The sequence below is a fragment of the Alexandromys fortis genome, unplaced genomic scaffold, assembly GCF_014885135.2.
Source record: "Alexandromys fortis isolate MF-2015 unplaced genomic scaffold, M_Fortis_MF-2015_v1.1 scaffold_80, whole genome shotgun sequence".
Lineage (NCBI taxonomy): Eukaryota > Metazoa > Chordata > Mammalia > Rodentia > Cricetidae > Alexandromys > Alexandromys fortis.
In genome coordinates, this window is record NW_026068174.1 from 6,831,534 (window position 1) to 6,851,914 (window position 20,381).

General features: G+C 48.6%; 2 protein-coding genes and 1 long non-coding RNA gene across 7 annotated transcripts in view; 2 read left to right on the top strand and 1 right to left on the bottom strand.

Moving 5' to 3' along the window:
• The first annotated feature begins 13 nt into the window (after positions 1–13).
• Gemin4 (gem nuclear organelle associated protein 4) lies at positions 14–12,197 on the top strand. Of its 2 annotated transcripts, XR_007589577.1 has the most exons (4): positions 14–113; positions 4,044–7,245; positions 8,207–8,335; positions 11,054–12,197. XR_007589577.1 is itself a non-coding variant. In XM_050128794.1 (2 exons), exons 1-2 carry the CDS (start codon positions 35–37, stop codon positions 7,199–7,201), a joined length of 3,237 nt encoding a protein of 1,078 aa, XP_049984751.1. In that variant the 5' UTR covers positions 14–34; the 3' UTR covers positions 7,202–7,346. The 2 variants fall into 2 exon arrangements, 1 of the variants encoding a protein (XP_049984751.1); XM_050128794.1 differs by lacking the exons at positions 8,207–8,335; positions 11,054–12,197 and having other exon boundaries at positions 4,044–7,346.
• Tlcd3a (TLC domain containing 3A) overlaps positions 8,461–20,381 on the bottom strand; it is a 28,217-nt gene continuing 16,296 nt past the window's right edge. Inside the window, exons 1-5 of one of the 4 annotated variants that reach the window (XM_050128803.1) lie at positions 15,192–15,461; positions 14,838–14,921; positions 12,208–12,409; positions 10,603–10,698; positions 8,461–9,955 (exon numbers count right to left, since the gene is read on the bottom strand). In XM_050128803.1, the coding sequence (XP_049984760.1) occupies positions 9,686–9,955; positions 10,603–10,698; positions 12,208–12,409; positions 14,838–14,921; positions 15,192–15,313 (774 nt within the window). In that variant the 5' untranslated portion in view covers positions 15,314–15,461 and the 3' untranslated portion in view covers positions 8,461–9,685. Of the gene's footprint in view, positions 9,956–10,602; positions 10,699–12,207; positions 12,410–14,837; positions 14,922–15,191; positions 15,462–20,381 lie in introns of those variants that run through there. The other 3 variants (XM_050128804.1, XM_050128806.1, XM_050128805.1) reach the window with 3 other exon arrangements.
• Positions 15,634–18,725, top strand: LOC126492400 (uncharacterized). Its single transcript, XR_007589580.1, has 3 exons — positions 15,634–15,782; positions 16,403–16,551; positions 18,158–18,725. It is a non-coding gene; the product is annotated as an uncharacterized lncRNA (long non-coding RNA).

A 20,381-nucleotide genomic window follows, 5' to 3' on the forward strand; every position in this document is an offset into this window, starting at 1 on the left:
CGGTGCCTGTGACGCGCCTGTAGCCCCGCCCTTTATGCCGTGCGCTGCGTTCGCGGTCTCGGAGTGGGAGGGGCGGTCTAGTCCCGCCGCCTGCTTCGCCGCCATGGACCTAGGTGGGTTCGCGTTTCCCTACTCTGGCCCTCGGGCCGCGCCCCGCAAAGCACGTCCAGGGTGGGCCGAGGCCTGCGCTCCTCCAGTGGCGCTCTTCAGAGCCCGCTTTGGAGACTGGGGGTCTGAGGAGTCTTTGGAGTCCCGCTGCCGCAAGGCCGGCCTCCAGCCCGCGGCCCCGCCTGGTGTTGGCCCTCCGTCCCTCGTGGTCTCTTCCCACTAGAAAACAGCGAGCGAATGTAGCCTTGGCGCCCCTGAAAGTGCACAGGGCTACTGCTGCACGTGTTTCGGAAATGCCGGGCTGGGAGGGACGGACGTCCGGACCGTTCTTCCTTATTGGGTGACTGCCGAGTCAGTGAACAAGTTTCTTATCAGGTCTCCTGGTCCACACAACAGAGATGCTGATACCTGTCTTCCTCCCAGAGGCTTGGAGTCTCATTTTAAGGTCACGTGCATAACTGGGCGCCTTATGGTGCCTTGTGCACACCGGTGACCCGCAGCCCTCGCTTGCGCGCGGGATTGAAGCAGCTGAGGTGGCACTTTTGAATCTGAGTGCTATTTGGTTTGGAGTCTCCTCCCAGGCGAGGACTGGAAGGAGAGCGGTGTTGATAGAAATCTGTGGCCATCTGCCAAGCCTCCCCACCCTGCTAGGTGTACTCTTGAGAGGGTAAGATGGGGAGGCCGTCCTGGGAGGTACTCCAAGATTTGCCAATAATACGCTGTGGAAAAATGTCTTCGTCCCTAGCCAGCTCTGTAGTTTGGAATGGTAGTTTCGTGCCCCGCAGCTGTGAAGAGTTCTGCCATGGCTTGACTCCGCTGGTTCAGACACCCAACACAAATTGTGTCTGGGCCTCGAGGTTCCCGCTCTAAAACAGGATAATCCTCAAGACGGTACTTTGATGATGAAATGATTTTATAGGTGTAAAGCTGGGTGTGGTGGCCTAAGTCTTAACAGGTACTCTGGAGGCAGACGCAGGAAGATCTCAAGAGTTCTAGGCCAGCCTGGTCTATATAGTTTCTAGCCAGTCCTGGCTACATAACAAGATCCTATCTCGGAAAAAAAAAAAAAAGTATGCCACCAAGCCCAGCCCAGTGCCTACCAGAGTAAGCAGTCACTTCCTAGCACCAGCTACTGATAAAGCCTTTCAGTTTCCCCTAGCTATGAACCGAGCCTGCGACTTTGTCGGGCCGCGTGTACACAAGTGTCGGAAAGGTACATGTTTGGCGGCAGACATCTGTTCAGCTAAGCTGATAAATACAATAAAATTGAATTTACAATCATAAGGGAATGGTGTTGGGGGAAGGCAGAACAACCTGAACCAGAAAGAACCCTGCCACAGCAACCTAGCTCGGAGCCTGACTGCTACTGTGGAAGCCAAGGTGCCCTGCCTTCAGGCCTGGGTTAACAGGCAGGCTGATCCTTGACTTTTTTTTTTTCGTGTGTGTGTGTGTGTGTGTGTGTGTGTGTGTGTGTGTGTGTGTAAATGGTTAGTGGCCAAGAGATTTGTTAGTTGCCTGGAGTCAGTATCTCTCCCCCACCCCCAGGGTAGGGAAGGTTTGAGACAGGGTCACAATGTACCTTGGCTAACCTCACAGAAATCTGCCTTCCTAGAGCTGGGATTAGAAGCAGGGGCCACCACAACTAGCCATTGGAGTCGGTGTTTTTGATGTTGACCCCCTGGCTAACGAGAATGGGGGAGAGATGTTCCTGGGAGCATGAGGGACTGAGGGAAGGGTTGGGCACCTCTGAGCCCTGGGAATGGGTGGGGGTTATCAGGAGCAATGACCATGACCTGTTAATTGTTACACTCTTGCTGTAGTTTCTAGGCCAAATTACACACTTTGATAAAGACCTGTGCCCTTTTGTTTCTGCACTGGTGGAGACAAAAGAGTGAGGAGTCTGGCCCTACCAACAATTGTGCCTTTAAATCCGGCTCTTGGTAGTCTGATTATTGTTGAGATTTCTTTTATAACCCTTCCATTCTCCCATCCCTGAAAGATGTTTCCAGAAGGTAACAGTTCCAAATTATTTCCAAAAGTGTGATTAGTGTATGTGGTGTGTCATGTGATTTTCATGGTTATACCATGAAGATTGTAGTCTCACATATGCAGACAGACTCGGTAATGTGTAAAGTCACGTTTTTGAATGACTGAGCTTGAATTTAAATCCACTGATTAAACTCCGATATTGCCTTCCTTTAAATGTATCCGTTCTTAGCTCAGTGAATGAATGACCACTTTCCTGGTTCCTGCTATAGAGCCAGAACCTTCGGTAGCTTGTCCTTTTTGTCTGGAAGAAACCACTGGGTGAACCTTTTCCCTGTAAGATCCAGAATGGTGAAACCCATTAGCAGGAGTCTACTTAGAAAAAAGGAAGGCAGAGCAGGGGAAACAGCTCAGTGGTAGAGCTTGCCTAGTATATATGTAAGGCTCTGGGCTCAAAAACAAAGGCTCGACTGGGTGTGATGGCATATGCCTTTAATCCCAGTGCATAGGAAGTAGAGGTAGGCAGATCTCTTGAGTTCAAAGCCAGTAAGTTCATAGTGAGACCCTGTCTCAAACAGAAAAAGTAAAATAAAATAGTAAAACCCCCCAAAAGACTGCTCATCGTTCAGTGTTGGACCTTCCGTCTGTCATCACATCCAACAGAGCTCAGGTTTTGTTTTGTATTTATTGCATTCTGTGTGTGTATTTGTGGGTACCATCAGTGGAGGTCAGAAGACAGCTTCTAGGAGTTGGTTCTCTCTTGCTGAATTAGGCTTAGGGATCAAACTCAGGTCATCAGGCTTGGTGCACTGAGTCATGTCACTGCCCTTTGTCAAGTCTTCTAATGCATACTTGGTGGCACTGTCACCTCAGCAGTTCGACTTTCCTCGTCACTTTGCTGAGGGACCTTAGTCACTTCCTTGGTTTCCATCAACTTGTCTGTGTTGGCACTGCCCATACTCACATCAGGCCTTTTCTCCTCAACTCGCTCCATTGCTGAAGGACATCACTACATGTTCTGCCAGACTCCAAGTAACCAGAACTGAACCTTTCTCTCCTTTAAATCTGTCCTGGGGGCTGGAGAGAGCTCAGTGGTTAAGAACACATAAGGGTCTTATAAAGGATTTGGAGTTTAGTTCCCAGCACCTGTAGCAGGTGGCTCTCAATTATCTGTAACTCTAGCTCCAGAGAATTCAGATAACTAAAATACTTAAAAAGACATTTAGAAGCCTGTTCTGAATCCCTCTCTGCCTGCTTTTAATTTTTTATTTGGGGGGGGGGTATTTTTAATTTATTTGTTTTTGTTGTTTTGTTTTTTTTGTTTTTTGAGACAGGGTTTCTCTGTAGCTTTGGAGCCTGTCCTGGAACTAGCTCTTGTAGACCAGGATGGCCTCGGCCTCGAACTTAGAGATTCGCCTGCCACTGCCTCCTGAGTACTGGGATTAAAGGCGTGCGCCACCACTGCCCAGTTCTCTCTGCCTGTTTTTAGTGGTACGATTGTCCTTCTAATTTTCAGGCTAGAGATCTTGGAAACCGGGTTTTTTTCCTCAGTCAAGTTCTTATGACTCCAGCCCTTTGGGAGCTCTTTTTTTTTTTTTTTTTTTTTTTTTTTTTTTTTTTTTTTTTTTTTTATATTTATTATGTATACAATACTCTGTTTGTGTGTATGCCTGCAGGCCAGAAGAGGGCACCAGACCCATTACAGATGGTTGTGAGCCACCATGTGGTTGCTGGGAATTGAACTCAGGACCTTTGGAAGAGCAGGCAATGCTCTTAACCTCCGAGCCATCTCTCCAGCCCCCGTTGGAAGCTCTTACTAACCACTTCTTCCTTTCCCATTGAAGTCAAGGTCGTCCTTAACCTTGATAATGATAGACAACCACTGGCTGTTTCTCTTAGCTTCTGCTAAACTTCTGAAAACTTCATTAGCTCTTGGCTTCTCTGTGCAGGACCTGTGAATATTTGTGAGGAAATGACTATTCTGCATGGGGGCTTCTTGATGGCCGAGCAGCTGTTCCACCCCAAAGACCTGGTACAGCTGACAAAGTCTGACTGGGAACATGTAGGGCAGCCCATTGTGGAGGCCTTGAAGGAGATCTCCTCAGCCACAGCACATTCCCAGTCATTTGCCTGGAAGAAGAAAGCCCTGATCATCATCTGGGCAAAGGTTCTTCAGCCTTCCCCCGTCAGTCCTTCTGACACTGACACTCGGTGGCAGGAAGATGTGTTCTTCTCCGTGGGCAACATGATTCCTACCATCAACCACACAGTCCTTTTTGAGCTACTTAAGTCTCTGGAAGCTTCTGGACTCTTCATTCAGCTCCTAATGTCCCTGCCTACCACCATCTGCCGCTCAGAACTACAGAACTTTCTGGAACACATGGCTATTGATACTTCTTCCAAGGATGTCGCCTTCTTCCTGGATGTCTGGTGGGAAATGATGAAGCACAAGGGTGACCAGCAGGACCCCTTGCTTTCCCAGTTCAGGACGATGGCCCATAAATACTTGCCGTCTTCTGATGAGTTTTCCCATCCTCCAAAGAGGTTTAAGTCTGACCCAGACATAGGTCCCACTATGCCCCTGTTAGCCATGCTGCTCAATGGGCTGAAACAAATCCAAAATAGAATTCTGTGCCTTGGCATGAAGTCTTGTGCACTAGCTAACTTGGCTGACATGCTGAATGTGTTTGCATTGATGGAGGATGACCCCCAGGAGGTATCTGCCACCATGTACCTAGACAAACTAGCCACAGTGATCTCTGTATGGAATTCGGACACACAGAACCCATACCATCAACAGGCCCTGGCCGACAAGGTAAAGGAGGCAGAGCGGGACGTGAGCCTCACCTCGCTGGCCAAACTCCCCAGTGAGACTGTTTTCATGGGGTTTGAGCTCATGCACAACTTGCTGCAGGAGTGGGGTACAGAACTGCAAGACATGCTCAACAGCAGTCAGGGGACAAACTATGACACCTACCGGCTGTGTGACAGTCTGACTTCCTTCAGCCAGAACTTGAAGCACTACCTGGATACTGCCAGCATGTCCAAGGAGGAGAGGCAGATGGTCTGTGAACTGGCTGAGTGTGTCAAGGACTTCCTGAGAAAAACCAGCAAAGTCCTGAATGACAAGGGCCTCGAGGACATCACTGCCTCCATTGCCATGGCCATCATTGAGCAGAAGATGGACCGGCACATGGAAATGTGCTACATTTTTGCTTCTGAGAAGAAGTGGGCCTTTTCAGATGAGTGGGTTGCCTGCCTGGTTAACAACAGATCTCTCTTCAGGGAACCAGACTTGGTCTTGAGTCTGCTGGAAACAGTGATGGAAGTCATCAACTCTAACAGGGTTATCCCCCAGTCTCAGATCAAGCAGGTGATCTGCTTGACCTTGGAGTGTTATGCAGAACTCTCCCTACCAGACAAAAATAAAGTCCTTTCTGGCGTCCTGCATTGTTGGGGGCCAAAGGGCCTCTCAGACAGGTTGTCTGTTTACGTGGAGGGTTTTCAAGAAGACCTCAACACAACGTTTAACCAGCTTGCACAGAGCAGCTCTGAACAGGGCCTGGCCAAAGCAGTGGCCTCCATGGCCCGCCTGGTGATCTTCTACCCAGAAGTAGTGGTAAAGAAGATGTGCAGCACAGCTGTGACCAATCTTGGCGCTCACAGGTTCCTGGCTCAGATTCTCACTGCCTTCCCTGCGCTGAAGTTCACAGAAACGCAAGGGCCAAAGCCACATACCAGTTTCATGGTGTCCTGCCTCAAAGAAACTGTCTGGACAAAGTTCTCTACACCCAAAGAAGAGAAGCAATTTCTGGAGCTGGTGAGCTGCCTGATGAACCCAGTGAAACCTCAGGGAATCCCAGTTGCTGCTCTTCTGGAGCCTGATGAGGTGCTGAAGGAGTTTGTCCTGCCCTTCTTGATGCTGGACATGGAGGAGGTAGGCCTGAGTCTGAAGCTCTTCATCCAGACCCTTGAAGCCAATGCAGGCTTGGAGGAGTATTGGCTGCAAACCTGCTCCCCATTCCCGCTGCTCTTCAGCTTGTGCCAACTCCTGGATAGCTTTAGCAAGTTCTGGCAGCTCCCCCGGGAGAAGCGCTGCCTCACTCTGGACAGCAAGGATCTTGTGATCTACATCCTAAAGCTCCTCTGTGAGATCGTGCTGGCCAATGCAGAGACCTTCTCCCCAGACACCTGGGCCAAGTCCCTGTCCTGGCTCCACCGCAAGTTAGACCAGCTAGACTGGACTGTGGGCCTGAGACTGAAGAACTTCTTTGAAGGACACTTCAAGTGTGAGGTGCCGGCAACCCTTTTTGAGATCTGTAAGCTCTCTGAGGCCCAGTGGACCTCTCAGGCCCATGAAGGGTATGGGCCTGGCACAGGGCTTCTCGCCTGGATGGAGTGCTGCTCCATCTCCAGCAGTGTCTCTGAAGAGATGCTCTCCCTCTTAGTGGTGGATGTGTGCAATCCCGAGGAGGTCAGATTATTTAGCAAGGGCTTTCTGGTGGCCCTGGTACAAGTCATGCCTTGGTGTAGTCCCCAGGAATGGCAGTACCTTCAGCAGCTGACAAGGAAGCTGTTGGAGAAACAGCTCCTTCATGTCCCTTATAGCCTGGAGTATATTCAGTTTGTTCCCCTGCTCAACCTGAGGCCCTTTGCCCAAGAGCTTCAACTCTCTGTTCTCTCCTTGAGAGTGTTCCAGTTTCTCTGCAGCCAGAGCTGTTGTAACTGGCTTCCTATGGACGGTTGGAGCCATGTGGTCAGACTCCTCTGTAGCAGTCTGACCGGTATCCTGGATGCAATCAGGCTGATGCAGTTGGAGGGCCAAGGACAAAAGGGGGACCTGACTCAGGAAACCCTGTTTGTGTATACCCAAATGTTCTGTCATGTTCTGCATATCATGGCCATGCTCCCCCAGGAGGTCTGTGAGCCCCTGTACGTGCTGGCTTTGGAAATCCTTACCTGCTATGAAACCCTAAGCAAGACCAACCCTTCTGTCAGCTTCTTGCTCCAGAAGGTCGATGAGCAGCGCTTCCTAAAGTCTATAGCGAAGAACATTAGCCCCGAGGAGCGGCGCCAAACCCTGCTACAGAAGATCAACAACTTCTGACCTGTGGAGGGCAGAACAGATGCTATACCTCCAACATGGTGACGGTTAGTGAGAATGTGCACACCATGAAAGGAACAGAGAGCACTGTGAAAAAAGTAGTTTCTTAGGGACTTGCCACATACTACAATAAAACTCTTTTGGGTTTCATCTTGTCTTGAGCCTTTCTCAGAAGTTTGGGCTTAAATATGCTCCAAAGTTAGGCTGAGGTAATCTTTAAGATCAAGTAAAGCCAGTGGAGCAGGTGTGGGAGTGCACACCTGAAACGTCAGCCTTTGGGAGGCTGAGGGTGGCAGCCTGGACGGCGTAGTAAGATCTGAAAGTTTAAAAAAGTCCAGCTGGGGAGGAACATGTTTGTAACTGAAATTCTCCACCTAGATTTGGCAGTAAGCCCAAAGGTGGAGCTACCTACTAGAAAAAAAAAAAAAATACAAGGTTCTATGTTCTTTTCAGCTAGTCTTGGTAACAGTACACTCCTAGAATCCCAGCATTTGGGTGGCTGAAGTAGAGGGATCTTAAGTTCAAGGCCAGCCTGGGATGCTAGTAAGCATTTAGTATTTCATCTTTTTTTCCCCAAGGTTTTCTCAAAAAAAAAAAAAAAAAAAAAAAGGCCCATGTGGAAAGGGGCTCATTTGGCACTGGTTCTAACTTATGCGCCAGAGAGGCCTGTACCTTTGTGAGAGGATCTAACCAAGAACACTGTTAAGGGTTAGCCATCCATTCAGCACACCAGGTGAACAGCTGATACCCTGGAGGTGGGGTGTGATTACCTTCTGCCTGGAGAGGGCCTTGGTTTTGATGAATGAATGGCAGAGGTAACAATGCATGCAGAAGCATAAAAAAAAGAGTTTCCAGGGTGGTATTACACAACTCTTAAGAACTGGTTAGGGAGGTATCATTTAGGGGGATGAGAGAAGAGGTCCCATCACGTCCTGCATAGCCACACCCTCATTTTAAATGGCTTATTACTTTTCTCCCACCTAAAGTAAACTGTTCTGTGGTCAACAGGCAGGCTTCCGCCCTCCCAACTCCTAATTGGAATTCACCAGGGGAAGAAGTTACAAGTGAACACTGAGCTTGAACTCTGGGCACGCTCTGTGAATCCTTTGGTACCTTGAACCAACATGTTGGACTAAGGTATGAGTAAGGCCTGCCTGGAAGTCAGTCACATTCCATGATTAGACTAGGAAGTACCCCACACAGCAGTCAGTCTGGCTGGATCTCAGGATGTTTGAGGAAGCCAGTGCCAATACACTTAACAATAAACAGAATTTAGTGCAATTTAATCACCACATGGATGACTTATGGATACAATGACAGTAAACAAAACACAAAACAGCATTTTTATGGTTTTTTAAGTGGCACCTATTAAAAACTGAAACTCAAAATTTGAGACATGATCATCCAGTCCTTTACAAGTCCATGGACAGTGAATTATAAGGCACTTGTAGTGTTTTTGCTGCCACTTGGAAGTGGCAGCAGGTCCTCTCATACCCAGCCTGTGGCGAGGAATGATCCTGCTGTACACAGCTACCACATTGGTCCACAGGACATGTTCTGGCCAGCTTGGCTGCCCCCGTGTTCTCTAGTCTTCTGTGGCTGAATGGCTGCACATTGAGCATAAATGGGTCTCTTCAGGAAGCGCTAGAACACTGGCCTGGCCAAGAGCTCAAGGGTTAGAGTGGACATCTGTATCAGCCTTGAATTAAAAAGGCAGTGTCAGAGTGGGATGACCCGGTAATCCACTAAAGAAGCCATCACTTTACTTTGTCCCTGGAGTTTTAGGCCAGCTTTCTATGTGGGCACAGAAAACTGGGTATGAGAGGTTGTGCGAAAAAGGGAATGGTGTTGGTGAGTGCTTGCAACAAGCTCCCAAGTTTGTGCTACTGGTCTTTATACCAAGTCAGCCAGCGGAGCTGCGGGCCTCTGCTGGCCTCCTGACCTACTCAAGTGCTTCAGGTTCTCAGCCCTGCCTCTTGCCCATTGTCAGCGAGCCCTTCTGACTGGAAGTCAGTAGGATGAGAATTCATTGTTGATATACCAATGAGAGGACCAGGGCTGTCTAGTAAACAGTAAAAGACTACACACCCACAATGGTTTTCCTAGTGTTGGAAAAAATGACACTATTTTAAGAACCAAGCTGTCACCTGCTTTTGGCCCAGTATTATGGATGTTGCCCTGAGTGAGGATAGCAGTGCTTCACCTCCCAGAGCTCTTACCATAGGCCCAAGGAAGGCTCCTCAGGCTTGCATTAAGACTACTTTGCTGCAGTGGAGGTTTGACAGGATCCAAGTTACCACTGGGGGAAGGGGGGTGCTTTTGCAAAAGGAGCAGGTTAGAAGGGGAAGGTACTGGGGATTCTTAGAAAACCTCAAATCCAGAGGCTCATCAATATCCAGAAGGCAGAAGCTCCCCCAGGCACAATTTGGTCCTTGGAATACTGAGTAGAGGCAGCAGCTAGTGTGAGAGCCTGACTCCTGAGAGTAGTTAACCATCCTTTTTGGCTTTGGCAGTGTCAAAGAGCCGGGCTGCCTTCCTGCACAGCAGTGAGAACCAGTAGAGCTGGGGAGAGATGAGGACGGCATTGGCCACGTTGCAGTGTAAAGGGATATTAAATGGTACTCGGAGCAGGCTCATTCCTTTGTGTTGGGCATAGGACCAGTACATGAAGGGGAAAAGAAGGATCCGGCAGAACAGAAAGGTGGTCAGCGTGAGGATTCCGTTGACCTTGTAAAGGAGGGTATGCTGCTGCTTTAGCTGCGAGAGAAAAACAAAGAACGCAAGGTCACCAGGAGTATGGGTCATCAGGCATGGAACCCAGCCTCACCACAGTGAAGCAGGTTCTTGCGCTAGTCAAGGCCCATGGTGCTAAGTTGCTAGGCACTCGGACACACAAAAGCAGTTATACAGGCCCATGCATGTACTTGTGGAGGCCAGACGTTGGGTGCCGTCCCCTCACTCTCTCGAGACAGGGTCTCTTACTGAATCCAGAGCTCACCCTTTCAGCCAGGCTGCGCACACAGCCATGCCCGGCTTTTACAAGAACCAAGCTGTCACTTGCTTCTGGCTTGGTATTTGGATGTTGCCCTGTGTGGGTGGAGGGGATAACACTGCTTCGGTGCAGCAAGCTGTCTTGCCCACCGAGCTGTCAGTCACCATCTACAGCTTCGTCATTTTACCAAAAGTGATGCTGGATTTGACCTAAGCTTATATACCCTTATAGGTGTATAAAAACAAGTGATTAAATTGTAGCCAGGTGTCTGTGTAACTCGGGTCAGATCAAGTCTCATGCGCCTGGTTTGGACCCACATCAAAGGGTCTCCTCTCCTAGCACTGAGATCTCTCCAAGGCAGTGCAGGTCTCTTCCCCCCCCCCCCCACATCTGCTGCTTCACTCATACGCACCTGAATCAGAACTCTGCCCAGCGACACAAATGGAGTGCTCAGTTCTGCTGTGAAGATGCAGCCGACAAAGAAGTCTCCAAGTTCTCCCCTGAGCTTCTGCAGAGAGAAGAAAAGGGAGGTTAAGAAAGCACCGGAAGGAAAATCCTAACTAAGGCTCTAGGGAAAAGAGAACCATGAGACCCTGAAGGGAGAAAGTTGTTAATAGGCAAGTGGCCATCCAGTTAAGTATCCTGCTGCTTCCCTGGCAATCACCTGGAGAGGATCCAGAGACAAAGGCGGGCAGGCTCACTGAGTCCTACAGCAGCAGGCATCATCTGATTTTAGCGATAACAGGGAGGAACTCAGTAGCCTGCTTCTGTGTGTCAAAGGCACCGGGCTTATTCAGCACAACAAAGTATGTGCTGGAAGGCAAAGCCCTTACAAAATGGAGTACCTTTTTTTCTTCCTACAGTAGCAGCCTACCTGATGGAACAACCTGCTCAATAGCGCTGGGATAAGAAGACTTGGAGCAAAAGAGCTGGCTCAGCTGGTAAAGGCAATGGCCTATAAGCCTCACGACTTAAGTCTGACCCCCATACCACCTATAGGACCCATATGGTACAAGGAGAGAACTGGCTCTTCCAAGTTGTCCCTTGACCTCCACCCTTGTGCCAAAACACAGACATACAAAATAAATAAGAAAATACAATGCTGGATGTGGTAGTGCACGCTTTTAACCTCAGCACTCAAGAGACAGGAAGACTGCTACACATCTGAGAACAACCTGGTTTGCATAGTGAGACCCTGTCTCAAAATTAAACAGATAGGGCTGGACAGATGGCTCATGGTTAAGAGCACTTGCTACTCTTACAGGGGACAAGTTTGGTTACCAGCACCCATGTCAGGCAATCAGAACTAAGCAGGTTTCTAGCCACTTCTGACCTCCACAGGTACTTGTACATTCACTTAGATAAAGCAAATAATCTCTAAAAGAAATAATGCTGAAGCCTATTGGTAGTGCAGGCCCATGATTCCAGCTCCATGGGGAACTGGAGTGGGAAGACTACAAGTGCAAGGCCGAGCTGAGCAACTTAAGACTGTCTCAAAACAGTCAAGAGAGCTGGGGGTAGAGTGAGGGGTAGAATGCTTTCCCTGCATGAGTGAGGCGCTAGATTAATTACTTGTACTAAAAACAAATAATAAAAAACAAGCCCGAAAACAGCTCAGGGGTTAAGAGCATGGGCTGCTCTTCAAGAGGACCCAGGTTTAATTCCCATCACCTATATGGTGGCTCAAACCATCAATAACTCCAGTTCCAGGGAATCAACAGTTCTGGCCCCTGCAGCCTCCAGTCCAGCAAGAGGTACACAGACATACATGCAGGCAAAACACCCATACATATACAAAAGAAACAAATCTTTTACAAACTAACAGTGACGGCCAGGAGTCACAAACATTTCAGGTGGTATGGTTTTCCTCCACTGCTTGCATGGAAGACTGAACCCAACGAAGTAATTAGCAGGAGGGCCAGCATAGTACAAAAGGGAAGAAAGGGCTCCCCAACTCCTAAGGAATGACCAAGGCACCCGGCTCAGTGACTGAGGCTGCGGCCCTGAGAGGCCATACCTGTGAAACAGGTACAAGGACAAACAGGATGACCGCATGATGTGTGACCATTAGGCGGTTTTCAATCAGGAAGTTGCGGAAAATGGTGGCACGTCTGAGTTTCTGGTCTCTGGTTCGGCACCATTCGCAGAGGTACATGGCATAGCAGTCATAGATCATGTATGGGATCAGAAACCAGACATACTCTCGGGCAAGCCAGTGCCTAAAAGAAAGCACAGGGAGAGAGAATAGCCACGAATATCGATGCAGCACAAAGTGTCTCCTCTCTGGCGCTCTTCTCTTCTCATCAGCCATTACTTTGGACAGTTCACAGTGAAGAGGGTGCGACAGTTAAGGAGGGGGGTCTCTAAATTACAAAGCAAATTTAGGAGGGTCGAGAGTAGAAGCAGGAATCCATTCTACCTATATATACACATGTAGTTTATCGTAACCAGTTGCCTGGCTCAGCTCCTTATCTACAGTAGACTTCAAGCATTTTGATAGAAACTGACTTTGATGGAGATAAACTTCCAAATGATTCAGCAGCTCCACCAAGGAACTGGTTTGGAAGGCGTTTTAAATCACAAGTCCAACCTTTCCAGTTTAACTCCTCAGTTGCTCAACAGCTGGAGTTTCAGAGTTCCCGATCTACACATTTTCTCTTGCTTCTCCATGCCCCACTGTAGAGTTCGTAGGAAGCACCCGGCCATGTTATTTCCTTACCTATGGTTAACCCTGAGTTTCATTCATTCATAAAAGGATGCCTGGGACCAGCTAGATGGCCTAGTGGGTTAATATGCCTAATGACCCCTGAATGGACATGGTGGAAGGAGAGAATCAATTCCTGCAAGTTGTCTGACCTCCACAAGTACAACATGGTTCGCACACACACACACTAAATGAATAAATTTACTTAAATTCTTTTTAAATGTGTGTCTAAAAATGGGCTTGGACTTCAAGGACCACATTATAGCAACTAAATTCCAAGAGAGGCTGGGCCAAAAGATGTTCATTTCCTCAACTGATTTGGGGCATGTGTGTTCCTATTAATTTGCCCAGTGTGAGCCAAAATGATGGTCTGTTACTGTTCTAGCATACATGCCTGTACTTTCCAGCATCATACAGAAACTTAATTTAAAGAAACATTTAAATTAGAATCTGTCCTATGCTAGAGAGGATTAGATTCACATAGTACATTTTTGAGCAATAGTATTAGAAGAGGAAACACGCTGTACAGTTCTCAGACTACCTAACCATCAGGTCGCCTGCAGTACTTGGGAAGCACTCTGTTCCCCAGAGATTCTAAATCCATGTCTAGGATCTAGTTTGTACTTTTCACTTTGTCTTGGGTGATCTCCCAAGGAGCCAGTCCACTGAAAAGCAGAACCGGGAATCTAGGGAGGGCGCCATGTGAGAGTCTATTCTGAACTAGCTCCACACTTAACACAACATGGCTCATCTAAAAAAGAATGGAATAAAGGCAAGTAAAGAGTAATGACACATATACTACACTTGTAGGCAAACTGATTAGCCAGCGTCTATCTGGGCCCAAATATCCAAGACCTATTCTAATGCCCATCCATGGACTCATTGCTTGTTAGAGTCATTTCAAGTAAAATAACTACCAAGAGCAGGCATAGTGGCGCACGCCTTTAATCCCAGCACTGAGGAGGCAGAGGCAGGCGGATCTCGGTGAGTTTGAGGCCAGTCCAAACTACAGAATGAGACTGTGTCTCAAAAGGAAAGAGAGACATCGAGAGGACAAACGGGAATGGTGGCAGCACGGCCAATCCCAAGGAAGACCCCAGGCCAGCGTGAGGCAGTTTTGTTCTCTACAGGACACTGCACGGCGGAAAATCAGGAAAAGCTACCCAACTTTCTCTGGACGCCTGCCTGTCCTTTAAACTTCTCTGGAAGAAAGAGTGGTTCAAAGAGCCAAGTGGGAAGATAAATAAATACATACATACATACATCGTGGTGTGGTGGCACATATCTGTTATTCTGCCCTTGAGAGACAGATGAAGGAGGATTGCCACATGTTCCAAGCTAGTCGGGTCTACAGATAAAGCAAAAGCACTGCCACTACTCATGCTTAAACAGGATGGCCCACTCTGGTCTGAATTTGTCACACTGAAGCGCCATAGAAGCCCATTTGTCTGTCCTGACTTTGGGCACAAATGTGTCAGTTTTCTGAAAGCACCAGAAACCGCTTCATTATCTTGAGCAAAGGAAAAGCAAGAGCAGCATCTGCAGGGAATGCGAGGGTGGACTTAGGCTGCCAATAGAAGGGGTTGGCTACAGTCACTGCTACCCTCTCTGCTGAGAATGTTCAGGAGAGAGAACTCAGTGAAAGCATTTAAACGAACCAAAAACCATACTCCTCCTTATGAAGAGGGACCATTGGACCACACTGTCCTCTAACGCGGCAGTCTTCCGTCAGGCCCAGTCTCTCGCTCCAGCATTTTTCCACACTCCCCTCGCTTCCCCTAAGCTGGAATGATGGAAGCAGTGCGAGGAGGGCACTAATTAGGGCGCACAGGTTTTCCACCAGGAAGTCACAGGCAGTGCCTGTGAGCCACTAAAATGTGAAAATGCCGGGGAGGGGGTCCTCAGCCCGGGTATTTATACTTCCACCTGGGATGAGACTTTACCTGTCTGAGACCACGTTGCTGCAGGAGCAGATGATGATGAGCCCCGCCCCGGTAGCCAGCACTGCCTGCACGGAGGACACCAGCCTGAGGCGGGGCAGAGAAGAGAAAGCAAAGAAAGCGTTCTTACTCCAGGACTGCGGACAGCACAAAGCCCCACTCTCCAACTTGCCTCTCCCGGGCAGCCATGGCGTCGCGATGCCCCAAGTAGGAGCAGCAGGCGGGGAGAAGCACACGCCCTTCCCGACCAGGCCTGCCCCGCACCGAGGGGCGCTTCCCGTCGCCCCCTTTCCGCCCTACGCAGGCCCGGAGCGGAGGACAGCGCCCCGCCAGAGCGGGTAGCCCGGCCCGCGGTACCTGGTGCCGACCGTCAGGCAGTCGTCGTCCGTCCATCCCGGCCGCGAGCGGCGCAGCGCCCAGGTGCTGAGCGCGAAGAGCCCCGGGAAGAAGAGGGCGCCGCTGGCCAGCGTCAGCAGCATGGATGCGGGTGCGGGTGCGGCGGCTCGCTGCGCAGCGTGCTCGGGGCTGGCGGCTCGGCCCGCTCTCCCTATTTCTAACCTCCGCCGGCCCCGCCCGGCCGCCGCCACCCGGGCCCCGCCAGCCCTGGCCGCCAGCCCGCGGCGCTCCCCCGCGTGACCAACGCGCCGGCCGCGATAGGCGCGGGCAGGAGCTGGGGCGGGGTCTCGCCGCGAGGCTGCCCGATCCCCTCTCTGTCACCGCGGGCGCGTGCAGGGGCCTCCCTGCAGGACGTGCACCCGGGCGCAATGCGCGCCAAGGCGCCCACGTCTCTGGCCGAAGGATCGGGCGGGTTGTGGCCGTCTGCCCTCATCCACCGAGCATCGTCGCTTCCTAAGGGAGTCCTAAATGGCCTTCCTGCCCATCAGGGAGTGGCTTCTCAGGAATCGCCAAGAAGGCTTGAAAGCCTGCGTTCCCTCCCTCCTTGTTGTGGTACTAGTAGACCTCTTGGCTTTGGGTCCAGGTACTACGCGAATCTCGGCAACTGTGCTGAGGATGACAGCTGTGCCCTTTATTTAACAGTTCTTGGGCCAGATGATTCTACTTTCGCTTAGCATCTTGAAACTCTCTGGACAGTCCAGTCGTTTCAGTATCGCCGAAATGACTCTCTCTTAGGAGAGACTGCTTTGGTTTGTAGCTTCTAACTTAAATGCGGGAATATGTGGGAAGGGGGGGGGGGGTTGAGAAGGTGGGTGTTATGATTCATTAATGCCCAGGACAATTGGAAGGCACTACAGGTCTCTTCAAGTCACCAAAGTCTCTCCAAAGTCTCGTTAGAGAGATTTGGCAGGAACAGCTTAGCTCGGCCCTCTCTCAGCTGAGCCACGATTTCCTCAATTGTGGAATGAGGAGGAAGCTGGATACAAACCCTTCAAAGCTTTTCCAACTCTTTTGATACCGGGATCTCTATAAAATAAATAGCAGATGATTTCTGCTAGATGCCAATAAATTAGCATTCAGTTAATGGTGTAGAGATACAGCGAACATAGCTTTTGCTTGTTTCAATTTGTATATAATTGATTACTGAGTCTGAGATTTTCTTAACTTTAAAGGTAATTTCCCAAGCCGGGCAGTGGTGGCGCACTCGGGAGTCTGGAGGCAGGCGAATCTCTGTGAGTTCAAAACCAGCCTGGTCTACAAGAGCTAGTTTCCAGGACAGGCTCCAAAAGCTATGTATTGAGCTCCCTGTCCCCCAAAAAAGGTAAAAAATAAAAAAAACTTTTATTTTTACTATTTTTTAACTATTGCTAGGCTGTGATCATCCGGGAGAAGACAACTCTTCATATTTCTCTACATGTTGCTAATGCGAATTTAGTTAACATTAAAGTAACAAAGCTCAAAGGGAATGGGGAGTTTTGTCCACTTAGGGCAGGCTGCATCTCTGCTTCCTCAGTGTACAGCTGACATAAGTGGTAAATAAAAAGGACTCCAGTTTGGTACCAGGGTGTCTCACAAATAAGACTCTCACATGAACAAAGAACATGCACCTGTGAGCTTTCCGTTCTCTCCGGAAAACATCTTTCTGCATCCCACTTTCTATACCCTATCCATGATCCTGGTCACCTCCGCTCGCCCGGTGACAAGTGGTTCTAAGTCCTCCATACCTTGGCTAGGAGAGGTGAGCACAAGTAACAAGTATGCTAGCAATGTCCAGTGGTCAGGACAGTGCACCACACAGGAGGCTGGCCACTAAACCCTTAGCATGCCTTCATGAAATGAATACAGAACAACAGGTGTATCATATGTAGAAATAGGAGAAAAATAACTTTCCAACATTGTGCCCACAGAAGCCACCACAATGTTTAGATTGATTTGGTATAGAGCGAACAAGCATTGATTTGAACTTGACTTTCCAGTAATCAAACTTCTGTGAGAAATGATAAAGCTTAACCAAAAGCACCAAGCCCTAAGGGAATGGGAGGAGGGGGTACCAAAGTATAAACAAGCAAACAAACAAATAGATCTAAAATGCTGTTCATCCCTCAAAGGATGCTTCCCATGTTGTGTATCTAACCCAGAGTCTTGCGCTCATCGGGTGGGCGTATGTTCCACCACCAAGCTACACTCCCAGCCCACTTCAAGCCTTGCCAGACATCATCTCTGCAAAGGTTTCTGTTTCCTTCCAGGCAGATTATAAATTCATTTTCTAATGGGCTTGTCTTTCCCCTTAGACAAGGTCTCTCTAAAATGTAGCCCTGGCTAACCTGGCACTCTCTATGTAGACCAGGCTGGACTCACACTCAAGAGATCTACCTGCCTCTGCCTCCCCAGAGCTGTCTTTGTATTTTATTGTCCAATTAAGCTGGGCACCTTTCAAGGGTTGCACGAATGAAATTTTAAACTGTATGTTGAGAACTATACTGTATGCCAGGTACCACATCAAACACTTTGATTGTGTTAACTAAATCCTCAAACCTGTTGCTGTGTGAGAGAGCGGAGGGGAAGGGAGAGTCAGGCCGGAGCAATTTAAAAATTACTTGTGGTCACATTGCTGGCAGCAGAATTGGGATTGAGTTTAGTACTTTCTACCTTCAAGGTCAACGTGCTTAATGACTATTTGCTTTCAAACTTGATAATGAAGAGTAATAGCCTTTCTCAATATGCTTTCAGAGTAAAAGCTATCTAACTACTGTTCCTCATTGTTTACTCACAAGTTTAAGCGTGGGATACGGAGTTTATGGGCTCAAATGCTACTTTTTAAAAATGTGCACATGTGTAGTGTATTTGCTCGCACGTGCACACACATCACACATCGGCACCGCCAGAGGAAATACAAAGTCACTGTCTGTCATTTTCCTTTGAGACAGAACCTGGAGTGAGGCTGGCTGCCAGCAAGTCCTGTAATCCTCCTGGCTTGCTCTGTGGGCGCTGGGGATTCGAACTCAGGTCATCATGCTTGCACAGCAAGCACTCTCAGCCCCTGTGCTTTTCCCCCAGCCCGCATATTACTATTAACAGCAAAGGTAAGCATATGATTAATTACTTTTCCTACCCTAAGAAACCTCAGTGTGGATGGGAAGCTGACTTGCCACCCTGTGAAATGAAAGGACTCCACTTAAAACCTGGACCTCCTGACCTGAGTTCCAGAGTTATTTCAACAGCTTCATGCCACAGTGGTAGGGTTTCTGAAGTTTACAATTTGCTGCTTATATGGGTTTCCAGAGTGAAATGTGGGCCAGATGTGATGGTACACACTTGTAATCCTAGCACTTGGGAGGCTGAGGCAGAAGGATTGCAGTAAGTCTGAGAAGCCTGAAATACATAGCAAGTTCCAGGTGAACTGGGGCCATGGAACAAGACTGTTTCAAAAAAAAAAAAAAAAAAAAAAAAGGCAAGGCTGAAACTCAGATGCTAGATGCTAGGTTAAGACTCCTGTACCAGCCGGGCGGTGGTGGCGCACGCCTTTAATCCCAGCAGGGAGGCAGAGGCAGGTGGATCTCTGTGAGTTCGAGACCAGCCTGGTCTACAAGAGCTAATTCCAGGACAGGCTCCAAAACCACAGAGAAACCCTGTCTCGAAAAACCAAAAAANAAAAAAAAAAAAAAAAAAAAAAAGACTCCTGTACCAGATTCAGAGTCTCAGGGCAGCTGGGGAGACAGCTGGGTAAAGTGTAAAGCACCTGTTGCATAATTCTAAGGACCTGAATTCCATCCTCAGAGCCCCTGGTCAAACATCAACTAGGCAGGTGGTGAACTTGAAGCCCAGCTCTAGAGAGGCAGGGCAATCAGAGAGGCCTGGACCAATGAAAAAAAATCTATCTTAAAAACACAAGCTGAAAGGCACTGGAGGAATGACATTCGAGGTTGTCTTCTGGCCTCGACAGACAGACAGACAGACAGACAGAGCCACACACAGTCTCCCTCTTTGAACAGGAAATTCATAAAGATCTAGTTTGGGAGGGCTGTGTGAGGAGTATATTGTCTTCCATTTTGGATTTTCTATCCCTTTCCTTAGGCTGCTCGGACATCATTAGGAGACAGGATACAGAAACTCTCCCCACTCTCCCCATGACTGCTTCCCAGATATAAACTGAAAATATCTGCTTCATTGTGAAATATTTGTGAATTCCCAGGCGACTACCGTAGTATATGTGCTGTGTGGGCTACTCCCCTTCATCAAAGAGATCAGCTTCCTGTCCAGGAAAATGTTCCTACAAGGAAACAGTTGAGATACACACACAAACACCTTTACTTTGAACTCCAGAATGAGAACTTGGAGGTCTCATCCATACATATGCTTTTCGTTGTTGTTTTGTTTTGTAGCCCTGGCTGTCTTGGAACTCACTCTATAGACCAGGATGTCCTAGAACTCCCAGAGATCTACCTGCCCTCTGCCTCCCGAGTGCTGGGATTAAAGGCCTGAGCCACCCCTGTCTTCATATTATCCCTTTAAAATCCTAATAGAGAACATGGAAGTCAGTTATAGATGGAATCTTAAGTCAGTTAGTTATAGATGGAATCTTGAAGTCAGTTAGTTATAGATGGAATCTTGCAGTCAGTTACTTTGTTTGGGGCCACATTTCTTTGTTACTTAGGGACTGGTGAAACGGAGAAAGAGTAGGAAGGAGGACCAGAAGATGAACTGATGGGAAGAGGCCAGGAGATAAAGGTATAGGAAGACGATCAAGAGAGACCAAGTTGGGCTGGAGAGACGGCTCAGTGGTTAAGAGCACACACTGCTCCTGCAGAAGACATGAGGTCAGTTTCCAGAACCTACACAGGGCAGTTCATAGCCATCTGTACCTTCAGTTGCAGCTCTTTTGGCCTCTGAGGGCACCTGCATCACATGCATGCAAACGCACGCGTGCGTGCGCACACACATGCACACACACACAATTAAAATAAATATATATATTTTTAGAGAGACAAAAATAGAGTTTTAGGGACTAAACCAAGGTCTGTTTCAAGTCAAGGACAAGTAGACACAGAGAGATAATTACAACAATTAAGAGCAAAGGGTTGGAGCCACCAAGAAAGATGCAGTGAGGCACACAAGGAGGAAGAGGGTGACGGCCTTTTGTAAACCATTGTT